Raw genomic sequence first — 17,172 nt, forward strand, 5'->3', positions numbered from 1 at the left:
CAATAAGAAACCTAAGTTTACATTGTAAAATATATCAGTGCCTATAACAACACAGTGTGTATGAAGTTTTAACAGAACAGTACAACATTTAGATCAAAAATGAAAAAGTGTTGTGGTAAAGGATTCTCTCCCACCCTAGACACTGACAAGGGCTATAAGTGTTTCAAGAAAACATCTTAAACGTGAACTGCTAATTGGATTTTGATGCAATACTCAAGATTGATTTTACTATTATTTGCAAAATATTTCCCTACTTGAAACTACTAAAACCAAAATTTATATTTAAAATACACTGAAATACTTACAGGATAATGTTTCAAAGTGCAAATAGAAGACATGGACACAAAGTGCATAAAAACATAAATATCCACAATATCCTAGTTTAGAAGGGCCAGACAAGCAGTGGATCAAAGGGAAGATATTTTCTTTCCAGGTGTGGCAAAGCAGCTCTGAACTTGCAGACACACTGCTGCAGCTGCTCACCTCAGAAGTTTCCCAGCACTCAATCAGGTGGTAGCCAAGCAACTTAACTAATTTTCACAAAGCTTTATGGGCTGTTGTATAATTTATAATCATATTTTAAAGTCCTAAGTAATCAAGTGCTAAACATTTAACACATACTTCTGACAGAGATATTGCCCTAAAGGATTCAGTTGCAGGTATACAGGTGTGTCAAAAGTAATTTAAACCATTTCTCTTCTGATGCAAAATACTTAAAAAGATTTCTTAACAATATATTTTCAATGAGTTTTGAACTGTCACCAAGCACTACGGACTGAATTAGCTACTGGTGAAAACTACTGAAAAATCCATTTACTTTAATAAACTAGCGCTAGTTTACATGAGACGAGAAGACGGTCCAAACTCAGAACAGTGATAGCACTCGCTGCGTTAACTGATCAGGCCCACAGCCTCCCTGCTTCAATTCACAGGCCTAGAAGACTTAAGACAAAAATAAGGATGAACAAAATAGCTGCAAAGTGCAGGATAAACAAGGATTTTATAGACTTTCTAGATTATATAGATTTTATAGCACTATTTTTCAGAACACAGATTACTTGTTCACTGAAAAAGCACAGAAAAACTTCAGAAATCATGCAAAAAAAGGTTCACTTTATTCTGCACCATTTCTTATCTATATTTTAAAAGGAAGGTATTTCAAACTTTCATACATAATCTGCCCCCTATAGATAACTAAATTGTGGCTGAGTTACTGGAGGGTGGCGGATGTTGGTTTGCTTGGTTGGGTTTTAAGATCATCTAATGAGAAATATTACTGAAACAGAAGTGAAAGGAAATTACTTACAGAACACTTAAACAATCCTATGCCTCGCACAGGTGACCCATATCCACAACAGCATGCAACGCTGTTATTCCGGAGATTCAAGCCATATAGAAGGCCATGTTCAAGGACACAAAATTAATTACAGAAAAATATCTTAACTACCAGATAATTTAAAGACAACACATGCAAGGCAGCAGTAACTACAGTTCTCTTTAAAATGCAATGTGTATCACAATCTAATTCATATTAGATACACACATCAATCCACTGTGCTAAGTGAAAACAAATTTGAAAGCACACTAATGTATCATCTCTATAGACAAATAATAATAATTTAAAAAAAATCAGTGCTAAACGAGCTTTAATATAAGAGCAAAAGGATGCTTACAAATTAAAAACAAGTTGACCTTCCAATTCTAACCCTCCCTACCTACACAATGATACAACTCATTGCATACTTCGAACTACAAAAACTACAAACAAAACCAAGGAAAACATGCAGCTTGATTTATATAAAAAATATTTATATAAAAAACATTGATTTATATAGTCTGTCCCTAGGGAAGTTTTGATTTTCACTGTAGAAGTCTAACCCACGTTTTGAAAGAGATTAAGTGAGGACTTCGACAAGTAAATATGATCATTGGAATTTGATAAATATATAGAAGCTAATAGGGTCAGACCCTCTTTGATGCAGTATGAATAGGCAGCATGAAAAACAAAGTGGCTTTAGACTATTTGCACCTGGCTCCCCAGGTTTACATACTTGTCCTTGTTCAGTCACTGCTCCACTTCAGAAGTGAAAATAAATCTTAAAGGACCCTTCAAAAGATCATTCCAGCAACTGAAGTTGTTGGGAAACAGTTTGACCTTCAGCATAAAAGTACCTGGATGCAGCATGTCACAGCAGATAAACAAACAAACAAAATCTAAATACCCACAGCTCTCCCCATACCTCCCCAAACACTGACCTTCACTACTGCTTCACTACTCCAGAACTGACCTTCACTCAAAAGCTTCGTGAACACTGGGAAAATTACGAAAGCCAAAGGAAGTCTCTTTGCAGGTAAAGAATGATTCACACTCAAAAACTGGAAGTCTGTGGCTAACAAAAGAAACTTCAGCAATGTAAGAAAAGAGGATATGTATTTCTGGGTTTTCAGAACTACTTCACTGATCATGGAAAAGGACATACAGTATAATTTTCAATTTAGGCCTCAATGTTATGATAAACTGAATTACTTGAAATATTTTAACAATTTTTTATCCCCCCCTCCCCTCCCCTTGGATTTATTTTTTTTAAACACAAGTTTGGTACTTTGAGTAGCTAACTGCTTCATTCTCAAATAAAAGCGCAAAGTTTTCTTTTAACAATCAGAGCTAAGTCAAAAACACAAGGCATTTCACCCCACTTCAGACAGCTTCAGTTTGACATTCTATCTAGAATAAAACTGCTCATAATGTGTTTATTTAGGTCGTAGTGTTCCATCCTATGTCAAAATGCACAGCGAGTGTTAAATGTGTTTATGTAATGCTTCATCTCACAGATATCCAGAAACAACACAACAGTTCAAGATATGTATATACATTTACAAAACGCCAGAAATATTTAGTGAAGAAGTTCACCTGTTCCAGAAGAGAGTACAAAGAAGGAACAGTCAGATTTTGTATGTTCTTTTCATATGTGGTCAAAAAACAGTAAAGGAAAACACTGTTCTTCACAGGATTCCTTGTGTGAGATGAATTGTTTCTTTAAAGGACTGAATAGCTAATCCTGTATTACTGTTTCACACTGTCATTTAAATACTGACTCAGTATTCAAAGGCCATCTTCTCAGAGAATAAGAGTATTTAATTTTTAGTGCAACACAGCCCTGCAACTTTTCTTCAAAAATCGTGAAGTGCCCAGTGCAAAAATCTCTCTGCACTACCGGCAGTCAGAACTATTTAAACATAAATCCTTCAGTTCACTGGGGATTCAGACAGCAGAGAATGCCTACTCTGTACTAACAGCAATACATGTTTATTTGAAGAAAATTAAAGCCTGTGCATAAATAGATTAGGGTATCTTAAAACACATTACTGCTAGATTAACTGTGCTCAAGAACCATGGAATGGTTTGGGTTGGAAGAGACCTTACAGATCATCCAGTTCTAACCCCCCTGCCATGGGCAGAGACACCTTCCACTAAGACCAGGTTGCTCAAAGCCCTGCCCAGCCTGGCCTTGAACACTGCCAGGGATGGGGCAGCCACAGCTTCTCTGGGCACCCTGTGCCAGGGCGTCACCACCCTCACAGGGAAGAATTTTTTCCGAATGTCTAACCTCAATCTCCCCTCTGCCAGTTTGAAGCCATCCCCCCCCTCCTTGTCCTATCCCTACATGCCCCTGTAAAAAGTCCCTCTCCAGTCTTGCCGGTCCCTTTAGGCACCGGAAAGCTGCTATGTTGGTCTTCAAGATACACTATTACCAGCATTCAGCCAAAGGACACTACTAAAGACATTAATTAAGAATTCTGCCGACCGCGTTTTGTACGAGGTGCTTAACCCCCCCTTCCCCCGCCCCGACACCGGCCGCGCGCCCTCCGGCGGGCGGCCCCGCGCAGCTCCGCGCGCTTCCCGCGCAGGCTGCCCGCTCCGCGGGGCCGGGCGCGCCCGGTCAGGGCAAGGTAAGGAGTCACTAATGCGTTCGGACAGACAGAGCCACTGACGCGCGAGTACAGCAGGAAAACGGCGCCATCGCTGAGATACGACACAAAACGCCCAAAGTGGACTCCGGATTATTTGCTGGATATTTTTAGTTTGGTCTTAAAGCGAACAGCATCGCCCCTCTGCAGTTCAACTGGCAAAATTAAAACCACAGCACTTTCATTCTCTGCCTTTCTTCCCAAGTTCATTATTTAAACATGAGAATATCTTATAAATAAAAAAGGGATGTGCAGTTCTACAAAAAGGAAAGAAATTTAATTTTATAGCAGTTAGTTTCCAAATTGCATCAATAAATATATACATATCTGCAACTGAAAAATGCTTTGAACACATGAAAGATAAGTAGATTCAGACAAGGTACACTCTTCCCTCTGGGAAATAAAGCATTCAACTTTCAGTTTCATAATAAATCATTCACACCATCAAAAGATCCATAAAAATTTAGGCTCCTCCCTCCCCACTTCGGTGACATTTATTCGACATCAACATTTTGTGATATAGACACATCTATCTAGAAAAGCACCACACATATGCATGGATGTACACATGTACACACACACAACTGTTCCCAACTCATAAAATAAAATCTAGTTCAATTATTTTTTGTTAAAAACAACAAACAACGACTTGGAAACACTGAATATGCAAAGTAAGTTTTAGAGAGAAACATTTCTGACTGTCTCACAAGTAACTTCACACACGTACCCCTTTAATTCTAGAGGGGCTTTCCAGTACTTGGCCTTCTCATCACATCCTTCACATTGCGTGTTAATTTTACTGGTGGAAAAAAAAAAAAAAAAATGCATTTTTGCCATAACACTGAATATATTCTGTTTACTATTCTGAGGATTACCAAATTATGTATGTTTTATTACTCTGAACCCTAAACAGTTGATGTAGTCCTAAAACGACTAAATGCCCAAGGGCACTGTTAAACCCAAACCTGCCACTAACAATTGCTTCCATCAATATGATGTCAGGAGGCATTTCCAGCCCTGCATCTCAGTGCAAGTCTCCTGTGTATTTAATTCTCTTCAGCTGAAGAACATGAAAACCAAGTGCAATAAAACTGATTACATGATGATTAATGCTGATTAATGGAGAATGACGACATTTTACATGCGGCATTCAGTAAATTCAGAATGTTGTTCAAAGGGATCTTTAAGCAGTAGGCGTGATAATTCACTACTTCTGTCACAACCACCAAGAGCTCTGATAATCAAGTAAGGCATGGCACAAAACAGACACTATTTAACCAGAAATTTAAGGCACAGTTACATTAGACATAATGGCAATCATTCATTAAATGCAGCTTATATACTTCCAGGAAAGTCCTTTCACAGACCCACCTTACATCCAAACATTAAAGATATTGTGTTGTTGGTACACGCTACTTTACAGTGGCACAGCATCGGAGAAAAACAATCCAAGTTTTTTATGCTAGGAGACATTTTTTCAGACCCTGTGCACTTCAATCGATCCGTGACTGAGATTCCAGAAAAATGTCTCTGTAAGCGCTGCTTGCTGCCTGTCTTTGACATTTAATCTAGGTCCATAGTGTTCAAAAATAAGCCTTTACAGAAATAGGTTGAATCCTCCAGGAAAAATGTTGCTTCACATTAGAAACCAGATCTTAAAAAAAAGGCAAAGGAAAAAATCCCGTCTCCATGTTTAAAATCCCCGAGTCAGCTTTGTATTTAGTTACATTAGCGCCAGCTTGAAGGGACAACTGTCTCACGGCCCAAAGTAACACCGGGATCCGCTCAGCCAGCACCCCACGTTAGATCCAAGGCAGCTCCACCTGCTGCAGTGCGAGGGCTGCTGGCTCCTCCATGAAAACAGAAGCGACTCCAGCAGAGCCACTATGCTCAGTGTGCGCTGGCTGCTGAGGGGAGGGGCGAGATGTTGCAGCAAGGGACTCATTGCACTGCCCGACAGAGAGAAACCCAACGCTTCCTGCAAGGTGCTTTCGCACTGCACCAATGAGCATGTGAAACCCCGCTTTAAAAATCAGCTGTGCGTAATGATAAACCCAGGGAAGCTGTAAGCATAACAGCAGGGAATTTGCTGATCTGCAGTTTACACTAGCTTTTTCAAGGAAGAGTCAGCAGATCACAAAATGAATGGCTATGGGATATTCAACCCTCATTTCAAACACTAAAAATTCAAGGTTATTTGACACATGTCAAAAAAATGTTCTTTAACTGCCCAGTAAAACTCCTAATGGTCTACACCAAAAGCAATAAAGAAACAGCTACAGAAATACATGAATATTCTTCAACTTCACCACACAGTGAAATCAGAAGCTGCTATTTTTTCCCCCAGTTATCTCTAGGAAATTATGAATAATCTGGACTAGGCATCGATTTGGTTATGAGGAGTTCTTGGTAAAGCACCTCAAGCACAGTGTCCATGTGAGCACTTCATAGATTGAAGACAAAAAGCTTTCTTCCTTAGAACTGAAGCAAATATGGTCATGATCTCCTTAAGATTTCTTGTCCTTTGTTGTGTGTAGCAAGTTTAAGACACAAAATTCTTTTCTAAATGTTTTGTTTGGGTTCGTTGCTTTGGGGGGTTTTGGGTTTGTTTTTTTCTTTTTAATCAAGCCTTATAAGGATTCAAACTTTATTTCCATTTTTAAAAATACAGGGGTCCCTGCAGGATTTATGTATTTTAACAAATCGCATTACAGAATTTGATCAAAGCCACGTCCTCTGTGATTTCTTTGCTCTTGTACCATGACCTAATAAACCTCTGCAAAAAGCTTCCATGCAGTCCTGGGGTAAAGGTTAGACTTGATGATCTTAAAGGTCTTTTCCAACCTAGCTGAATCTATGATTCTATGATAGCAGCCACCATTTCTATTTTTAATTGTACTGAACCTTATTGTTTAAAAAAAAAAAAAAAAAAAAAAAAAAAACCAAACCACACACGTTAGACTTCCAGAGAATCCTTGTTAGGTCCCCCTTTCTTTAGGACATGGCTGTTCACCTAAGTTTACATCTGTAGCAGCCTTCTGTCATCTCCCTTTTACTTGATTTGGTTTACCTGATAAGCACCCCTTGAGGTAGAAAGTTTAATGTAGTGTGAAATTGGCATCCGCACTTACAGCTCAGAAATGAGTAACTTCATGAATTATACTGAGACAGTCATCTTTATATAAATGTGCAGACTGATGAAACCAAAACTAAGGCAAGATGTCTGGAGAAAAATGTGTAACTCAGCCCACAGTAAACCTCAAAATAAACTTCATTTGCATGAGGACCTCTTTCTTGGTAGAATATCTGAGGACAGCATTTCCATACTAATAAGCAGAGTTTTCTTTCCACTGCGTGCCGTGACCTACGGTTTGTCACCAAATAGCCTTAGACATCATTTCCCACAGCAGGTCATCTTCTGCATGCAAGTACAGCAATAGGGGCAGGACCAAAGAGAAAAAAAAATACATCTCCAACACTCTGCTTCAACACCATGGAAAACAAAACAAAGACTATAAAAAAAACCCCCCACCAACAACAAAGAATACTCCTTCTTTGTTTAGGTAAGTGGAGTTTTTCTTGCAAGAACACTGAAATCCAAGGGTAGCCCTCAGTAGAACAGAATGATGAACCTAAAACTTCTTTATTTTCCTAGAGCTGACTGGGGGTCACAGTGCACAGTCTCTTGTCTGAAGAAATAGGGCAGAGCACAACTCAACACCACGTAGGAAAAAGGAAAAAAAATGCACAAGGGGAAAGAAAAGAGTCACAGGGTACTGCCTCTTCCCAAACACAAGAATGTTCCCATCCCACAAAACCACCTTTTCTATGCACCACAGATCAACAATCCATCTTACTTCCGTATCTCTAATCACATTGTAATACTATGATTTCTCACTAAAATAATGCACAGTCAAATGTACGGCAATTTCATAACTACGAATAAAGTCAAAGAGCCGAAAGCAGTTTTTGAATGTTACAGAAATAGCTTTTTGGTATGCAGAAAATATAAGCTCTAATGTGCCATGGGCATAAAAGAATCAATAAGAGGAAGATATAGTCTACACATCCACAAAGGATTCCATCAGTAAGATACAATGAAGAAGAGAAAGCTTAAGTAACTTCAGGCAATTAGATGTACATTGTTGATGAAGACTAGATAAAGCATCCGAATCTTTCAGCCATATATTTGCAGCTATAAACAAATAAATTAGTTACACTGTATAACTGTCTTGATCTTTATACAAAGACAGAACTTTTTACATATCTTGCTGCCCACAAGATTAAAAATATAAATGTTTAAGATTGTAAAATTAAAATATATTCTTACATATTTTGCTGACTAAATTCAGAGATTCAATTGATACCAAGGTTTCATTTGTTCGAAACAATTATACTCAAAGCCTCTTCAAATACACAGTTGTGAACATAAAACTTTCTGGAATATGAAAATATAGTATGTTACGTATAAAGAAACAAAAGCAACAGATTATTTAGAAATCTCCTTTTGAGCTCTGAAGAGACATCTCCACTTATTTAACTATTGCTCTGATTCAAATTGAAGGTTGGATTAACATTTCAAAACACAAAAACCAATTTATTACCACAAAAACTAAGCTGTTGATAAGAAGAATACGGCCTTAACTCCTTAACTATCTATCGATACTCCCTCCCAATTTATCAGTCTGTATCTTGTCTTACCACATACAAGCTTAGCTCCTACAGTCAGAGCCCATGGCTTCCATGCTGATTATACAAAGCAACAATTTTTAAACTGGGAGATTGCAAGATACACACAGAGCCAAGGCTTCATCCAGTGCTGCCATACAGTCAGGAACACATCAGCATTCACTGAACACAGAAAAACAAAAACCTAAATTTTCTTCTTGCACCTGACATTATACAAATGTTAACATGACAGTTTTAAACGGAACAATCTAAAGAAACCAAGTCAAAACTTTTAAAAATTCATGTTCACTCAAATGTGTTGCCAGTAAAAGTGACTGTTTTCATCCTTATGAAAACACTACAAGAAGTGAATTACCTTTATTTCAAGGTTGGCTTGAATGTTTAGTTGGTAAGAACCCATCTTTATGCATGGCTCCCATGTGCACAATAAAAATATCAACATTGTTAAGATCTTTAATTAATGAGCAAGTCTAACTTTGTTATTATCATAAAATAAGAAAGCACCTACTTGAAGTCACCCCAAGCAGTACAAAGCATCAGATAGAATCAAGAGCTCTGTGGCATCAAAAAAACACACTATAATGCTTTCAGAAACTTAATGCTTCTGTTAGGCACTTGTCAGCTATTCTTGACCGAACACACATAGTACCAGTTTCATCGACCCATGCATTCCACCCATATCCTTAATACAGCAAAGGTTAGGAAACAGCAATCTCATAAGCAGTAAGACATAGAGCTTCTAATGAAATAAGTAAGTGAAGGTCTAACTTGACAAATGTACCAGCTGTTCAGGCTGCCAAACTGAAGGGGAAAAGGCTATAACTTCACATTTCTTCAGACAGAACAATATCCCCCCCAAGAGTCACCACAGGCACCCATCAAGCTCGTAGGACTCTAGCTTAGGTCCCTCTATCCCAGAAGCCTGAACTGGTATCCTTCCAGGATATTTAATACAATCCACTAAAATACAAAAATAAAAGAATTCTGATGCTGAAAAGCATAATCTAATAAACTTACTTTAACCTCTGCTCTGCATAATCTTAGCCTGAATGGTCCTGAAAAAACACACAGAATCCCAAAATTCCACTCTGTAAATCAGCTTGGATACTGGTTTAGGATTACCTCATACTAACAGAGAATACTAATGTAATGGCTGTTAAGAATTCCTTACTCAAGGACTAGTAACTTTATAAGCATTTTCTATAAAGTAAATGAAATTTGAACCTTCATTTCATAACAACCGATGTCTGGTGCAAACTGCATCCATCAGCACCCATGAAGCTCTCTTTGGCTTTGCAGTTCTTGCTCCCTGAAGTATCAGATGACCATCCAAAGCCAATTTTGAGAAAGCAGCCAAAAAATGTACTGCTTGTTCCTGCATGTTTCTAAATTGCCAGAAAAATCATTTGCACATACTTTCAGGCAAACAGGTTTATTTACTGAAAACACCATGAGCTGAAAATTCCCCTTCTAAGGCTCTCTTTAACAGGTATCCATACCTTAGATGCACCTTTTTGTGAGCTTGGCAGGTGAATGTGTTTGCAGGAGTTAAACCAGCAGCCACTGTTGCACTTCCAGTTCAGAATGGGGATGTGCATCTGCCCTTCTTAAGAAGCTTAATAGTCTCATATACAAAATTTGCACTGCCCACTCAATCTGACCCATTTGTGCTGAAAATAATCATCAGTGACCTCTCAAAAAATACAGCTGTCCATGTCTTCAGTTTCCAAAGTCTTGAAGAACACCACAACCTCATTAACATTAGAAGGAAGGTGAAGTGTTAGGAAGAAGTGAAGAGGAATTTGATTAATAGTTGTGTTTTCTAAAACTTGCCCCACAATGGCATTTAATCCCAGAACAAGTCCTATGAATAGAAACTTTTCAGTGGGTGTTTGTGATTTTTCTCCCAGTTTATTCCAAGTCTTAAATTGGAAGCATAAGACAGATCTGGGACATGACTCCGACAAGGTCCTTCATAAGCCTTGCTATGTCAAAAAACAGGTAAGAATACTCTCCCCAGCAGAGTGACTATCATTATGGGCATTTTTATAAATTTGCTTTTGGAGTTCCTTTCAGTCCAAAACAGAGAAAGAAAATGAGAACAAACCTAGAGGTGTCTGTGTTATGATGCCTTCTATATGCAAAAATAATCAGGCTTCAGAATACCAGCTGCAATATAATGAGAGACTGAAGAGCTTTCAGAAGCAAAACTTCACCAAAAAAACCAGAGCTTCCTGACAACTAACACTGCACAGAGGTCCTCTGTATGCTAACTGTGATTTCAAAGATATTTAATGCTATCACTCATCTGTCAGCCCCTACCTCTTAGTAGTTCTAACACCATAGATTAATTTCAGCCAAATTGACTGGAAGGATAGAAGTCTTTGATGATATCAATCGTTCACAAGTTTCTTAGAAGCAGGTAGCAGGCAAGGGGATAAATATTAAAGAATGCCCACCAAAGGAAGGGGGAGCAGGGAGGAGGTAAAGCTGCCTAAGCAACAACAGGCAGAATGTGTATAGTGAGAAAGATACTAACAATATCAGAGGGGGGGAAAGTATAGTAAAATGCTATACAGTAGCTTATATTAACATGGTAACACACCTTGACAGAAAGTTATAGGAAGTCATGCTTTGTAATGCAGGTATGAGACCATTTCATGTTCTGTAATTAAAAAGGCCCAGAGTGGAATCTCTTCCACTTCTTCTAATGTTTTGAAAGTATTTTAGCACTACTAGAACATGCCTTTACATCTTTAGTTTCCACATAGGAAGTTCCTGAGAATTAGAGAAGTTAAAGAATTGGCTAGTATGACCACTATGAAATCCAAAATCCAAAGTTACTTTTTCCTAGCTGGAAACCACCAAAATAAGAACGATTTCAAAACAGACTAGGAAAGGACTGAAAATAAATGGTTCCTTTTGCATGACAAAGTTTGATCCAACAAACTAAATGTGGCAGATAAACTGAATCCTACCTGACCTCCTCTGTTAAATTCACTGCAGAAAATTAATTTTATTATATTGGTAACATCTCTGTAAGGAAAAAAGAGAAAAGGGTGACTATTCTGAGTAGACCATACTACAGTTAGAATAGAACTAAATTAGGACATCCCTAAAAATCAAAAAGTACTACATCGCTTCAAACATATTTAACATGTCTGGAAACAGTCTGTCATAGGTAGACCCTGAATGGCAGGGAAGTACCCACCCAGTTGCTCACTCACAGACACACACATACGCTGTAGGATGAGTAAGAGAATCAGAAAGGCAAAAGTGAGGGGAGAAAACTCCTAGGTCGGGATAAATAAGTGGGGAAAAAAACCCAAGCATGCACGCAAGTGAGGCAAGCCAAATTACCAACCACCTCCCACCAGCAGACCAATGGCCAACCTGAGCAACAGCTACTTTGGAAAGACTTCCCCCCAGTTTTATTTCTGAACAAGATGTTAAAAAATAGGGTGTATCTTTTTGGTCAGTTTGGGTCACATACTCCAGCTGTGTCCCCTCACAACCTTTTGCACACCCCCAGCCTATTGCTAAAGCAGTAGAGTGAGAAACAGAGGCGACCTTGACACTGTGTGAGCACTGTTCAGCAATAGCTAAAACATTGGTGTGTTTATCAATAGTAGGTCAGAACCTAAAACATAGCACCATATGGGCTGCTGTGAAAAAAATCAACTCTGTCCCAGCCAAACCCAGTACCAGTCTGACCTGAAAAGTCCTTTAAAATTAAGAACTGTGAGATCTTTGCATTCAAAAAACATTGCTAGAATCACTTAGAATAAAAGTATGTGATTATTCTAAAGTTGCCTTTCAAGTGTTGCTCCCATGTGTCCACAGAGAAGAAAAAGTACACACATTAAGCCCTAGATAGTTCCATCCAAACCTCAGAAAGATTTCTACTGAAAAACAGACACTGAATCCCAAAATGAAAACTGATAATCTATAACAGCCTAATAAGTAACAGACCTTCTGAGAGAAAGCTTTACACCCTTGTCTCATCCCTTCCCCACACCCTCAGTGAAGCTGCTACCCAGTTTGTATTTGAAATGGATAGACTCTAAAGTGATAAAGATTGCTAGCCAAGCAAGGTTACACTTTTCAAGGCTATACCCAGTGAGAAAGATTGAATCTAGCAGGGTGTGGATTAGCTGGGACTGCTCTTCCTGGTATAAAGACCAGGCTGGAGCAAAGACCAATTTATCACTCTGGATTGTTCCCTGCAGGACCCAAGCTGACTAGGCTAAGCATATCCTCCAAAACATTTTCGTTATATCCTCCGTATTGTTTTCGTTAAGCACCTAGTGGGGCAAGACATAAAGTTAGTTTGATTCAGACTGTCATGCAGGAACTATTGGGGATGGAAGGAAAAAGAGACGACATCTCTGAAGTTTATTTCAGAATAGATAATGTATGAAGATCCTTCAGCTACTGAAGGATTGCTCAGAATCGGAGTCATCCCATCCTATCTTTCTGAAAGAGTTCCTTTTGGAGCAGCACTTTTCAGTACAATAGTGGAATACCTTTTAAATGGTCCGTGCAATGTAGCCAAGAAAAGTAGCTCTGCTGCTGAGTAACTCTCAAAGTATTAATGAAGCATTTGTGCCTTCCCTAGAAAAATAAGGGCACACAGGTGAAAAAAGTGAAAATGAGGAAGGGGATGTACACAAATAATAGATGCCTTTTATCTGGTGAAGCCTCATACTACTCTAGATTCATTTCAATAGCCATTCATGCTTCCTTAACATCAAGAGAAGACTGCAATTTGACATGTTTCTGCTCTACTGCTTTGAGACAGTACCAACAGTAGAGGCTAAGAGCCTCTCATAGCCAGTGAAGAGGAAGTGCTTGCACAATACTAATAACTGTGTTTCTTCTTTTCTCCACTGCAGACAGGGACAAGGTTGTTCCCAGAGACAAACACAAATCAGCTCTCCAGTCCTGCTGCTTTAGAAATGGATCACATGTGAATTACAAAATCATTTACTGAGAGCAGGACAGAATCAAGGCAGCAATACTGTTCTGTTGATGCTCAAGTATCTGCCACACGTTTCCGAGTACAGAGGACTGCCACTAGGTTCTATAAGAAACAACTGTTTCCAAAAAGGCTTTTTTCATACAAATGCTTAAAGAGGAAATCCTCATAGTATATTTCTTCTGTCATTCTAACAGATTTGAACATTTCAAAACCAAAGATGACTCCTCCTTCTAAAAGGGAAAAGATCTATAATACTACTACTGAATTTCGGTAGGTCAAAGAATTTGCTAGCCTACAGTTTCAATTCACTGCAACTCCATCGCTTTCCCCATCTTAAAATGCAGATCCTTACAGGGAAGGACTTAGACTGCCATCTCCATCCAGATGGGAAAGATACTGGTGGTTTACACTTTGTTATTAACAGAGAACAGATTAAGGAAGACTGTTACAGCCTGCAGGCCGCTGACCCTCCTGCCATTTTCTGGGACACTAAAATGTAAAGGGAAGAGTTGCAAGAAGGCACAGAACAGACAGGCAGAAAGCAAGACTTTGAAAGGCTTCCAAAAGAGCCTCTTGAGGCTTTCTCATCTAGAAATCAAGGACTCACAGGCAGGGCAGGCAGACCGTTAAAAGGATTGAAAATCTGCTGGTCTACCAGGCTCAAAAGGTGACTGATAGCATGATAGTTGGCTCACAGCTTTAACAAGCAGAGCACAAGAGGATAGATACTGGGACCCATATTGCTCAACATTTTCACTAGTTGCTGGCACAATGACACCCAAGGAAACTGACAGGTGACACTGCTACCTAAAGTGGCTAACACAAGAAATTGCAGGACCTTAGTAGATCTCTCTGACTGGGTCAGAAGGCAGTACATGTAGCTCAACAAGGAGGTGTGCCAAGTTCTGCAGCAAGGATAAGACAAATCCACGCACTGGTACTGGGACTAACAGCTGTATCAAGCAGCATCTAATAGTTCAGGCTGAGTAAGAGACAGAGCAAACTATAAGGAAGTTTAGGGTAGAGCCAATACTGCTGAAAAGTAAGTATCAATTTTCTCCAGGTTTATAAAAGTGTTTTTCTAAGTATTTGTGCTGCTGTTAGCAGATTCATTCTTTTATGCAACGATCTTTACTATGGTAGCCAGTGCAGCAACACTCTCAGAGCTTGCAAATAAGGAGGAAATAAGTAAGTAACAAGCTGAGAAAAAAAAAAAGAGTTGGGGGGTGGGAGTGGTGTTACACCTTTTAAAAGCTGAAAAGACAAGTTACAACTTAACCATCATGACAGAACAGCTTAAGTGAGAAGTGCTAACTTGGACTGAATTTGAGAGTCACAAAGGAATCTCAAGTTACATGTTCTTACAGCAGGTTGAACTATGGTAATGCTAGCTAACACAAATTAAAACACTTAACCTCAACAGTAAAAATCGCTGCCAAATTAAAGCCAAACTTTGCCAAGAATTCAAACAGTGATGCACTGCATACTTTCTTATTACCAAGTGCCATTACCCTGACCCCAAGCTTACTCCAGTTTAGCTTGGTTATATTTCACTTGCTTTCAAATCCTGTTTCTCCCCTCCTCCAAACTTCATCACAAGAGAAGGCGCACGGAACACTCCCTATTTTAACAAAAACATAACACTAAGCGCTTTGACTGGCAATAAGGTCTGAACCTGTTGAAAGCAATCTTCAGAAACAGGTAACAAATATTTGTCTACTATTAACTCACAATTGTTAAAGCATACAAACATTAAATCATAGTTTTTAAGCTTAGTAAAACATTTGCCATATTAGCAGCTTAAATCAAACTGAACTTTGGTTTAGGTTTGTACCCACAGTTTATGAAGCAAACTTTCAATCCTACTTACCAACCCTGGAGCCTCTGCATATTAGAGCATGTTTCTAAACCACGGTACTTCACCAGGAATGTAGGGCAACACACACACACCAGTCCTTAAGAAACACCAGCAGCTACTGGCAAACTAATTGCACAACTCTCCAAAATTGAATATTTCTTTTTGGTGTGTTTCAACAAGATACAATACTTTCCTACAGAAACTAGTGCCCTACTTCAGCTTTGAAACTATTTCAAGACTTCGGACCCAAATACCTGAGTGATTATGACAGCATGTTATAACAAATATAGGTCATTCTCCCCTTCCCTCTCCCCTCTGTTGCCTCTAAAACACCTGAAAACAGTACCTTAACTAAAAGACAGAGGTTTTAAATCACCAATCTAGCTCAGAAGATTATAGTTCCAATTTTCAAAAAAGAAACTTGGAGAAAAAGAAACCTGCAGAAAGCATCACTTCTTTGTACAATTTCGAGGTGTTCATAAATTGCGACTATTGAAATCATTTCTGACCATCTCATCTAAGAAAAGTAGCAACAAAAACTGAGAAAGTACAGAGAATAGCAGCAAGGATTAAGACACTCAGTGGCTTTCGTTTGAAAATATTAGTGACAAAGCTCTTCACCTTATAAAGCAAGCAGCTGAGCATGGGAACATGATATGAGATCTTTAAAAAGGTGAATGGCACAGAAAAGGTATATAAAAAGCAGTTACTAACTATTTAACACAGGAATTTGCAAACAATTAAGTTATCCAGCAGAGGTTTTAAAGCAAACAAAAAACCCTACTGTAGAACTCACTGCCAAGGACATCAGATGTTCACAAAGGAACTACGAAATAGTAAATCAGATGTAGACCAAGGTCTAATAAAAACGTATCAGTATAATCACTATGTCAGAAAATCTTTAAGACATTGCCTGCTGGCGTGGGACAGCAACTGAAGTGGGCACTTGCCCTTTAAAGTTCTTCTTTAGATGAATTACCAGTCACTCTCAGAAACAGTCCTAGGCTATATGAAGTTTTTGGTCTCGTCCTATACATGTCTTTCCATACATTATACTCTCCTCAATTTCTGTGACCCATCTTTTTTGGAGAAATGAAGAATTTTGCATTATGGTTATTATGTCAGAAGATTTCCTTTTTAGTCATTACCAGAGGCTGTATGTACCTGAAGGTAACTTCAGGTAGTACATAAGAATCATATCTCACAGTAACCTAACAGAGAAGATATTTTTGATACGAGTATGGGCACTCTAAACTACTTAGGAAGCAGAAGAGCACTTATCTTGCTCTCCTTCCAAAGCGTCACAGTCTGATCCATCAGTGGAAGCAGTCAGGTCACAACGAAGCAAACTTCAGTTGTTATACCACTTCCACCATTGAAAATAGGCTCTGTGAGGCAATCAAGGAATTCGAAGATACTACCCTCATTTCCAGTAAGAGGTTTAACAAAAAAACAAACAAAAAACAAAAAAACAAAAAAACCCCACAAGAACAAAAAAAAAAAAAAAACCAACATACCACACTTTCAAAAGCAGCTTTGAATTTGGACAGTTCATGTCCAGCAGAGTCTTGTAATTTTGTTTTCAAGCTATATTTCCAACTCTAGACAAAGTGGTCTTACTAATGTTTGGCACTTGAGCAAAAGCATTAAAGCCAAGATGTGAGAATGACTTCTG

General features: G+C 38.7%; 1 protein-coding gene across 21 annotated transcripts in view; it reads right to left on the reverse strand.

Moving 5' to 3' along the window:
- DLG1 (discs large MAGUK scaffold protein 1) overlaps positions 1-17,172 on the reverse strand; it is a 160,454-nt gene that overhangs the window by 106,621 nt on the left and 36,661 nt on the right. Inside the window, exon 1 of one of the 21 annotated variants that reach the window (XM_030494780.1) lies at positions 5,341-6,362. The exons of the other annotated variants lie outside the window; for them this stretch is intronic. Within the exon in view, the coding sequence (XP_030350640.1) occupies positions 5,341-5,532 (192 nt within the window). The 5' untranslated portion in view covers positions 5,533-6,362. Of the gene's footprint in view, positions 1-5,340; positions 6,363-17,172 lie in introns of those variants that run through there. 21 annotated transcript variants of the gene reach the window in all.

This window comes from Strigops habroptila, chromosome 8 (assembly GCF_004027225.2).
Source record: "Strigops habroptila isolate Jane chromosome 8, bStrHab1.2.pri, whole genome shotgun sequence".
In the NCBI taxonomy this organism is placed as follows: Eukaryota; Metazoa; Chordata; class Aves; order Psittaciformes; family Psittacidae; genus Strigops; species Strigops habroptila.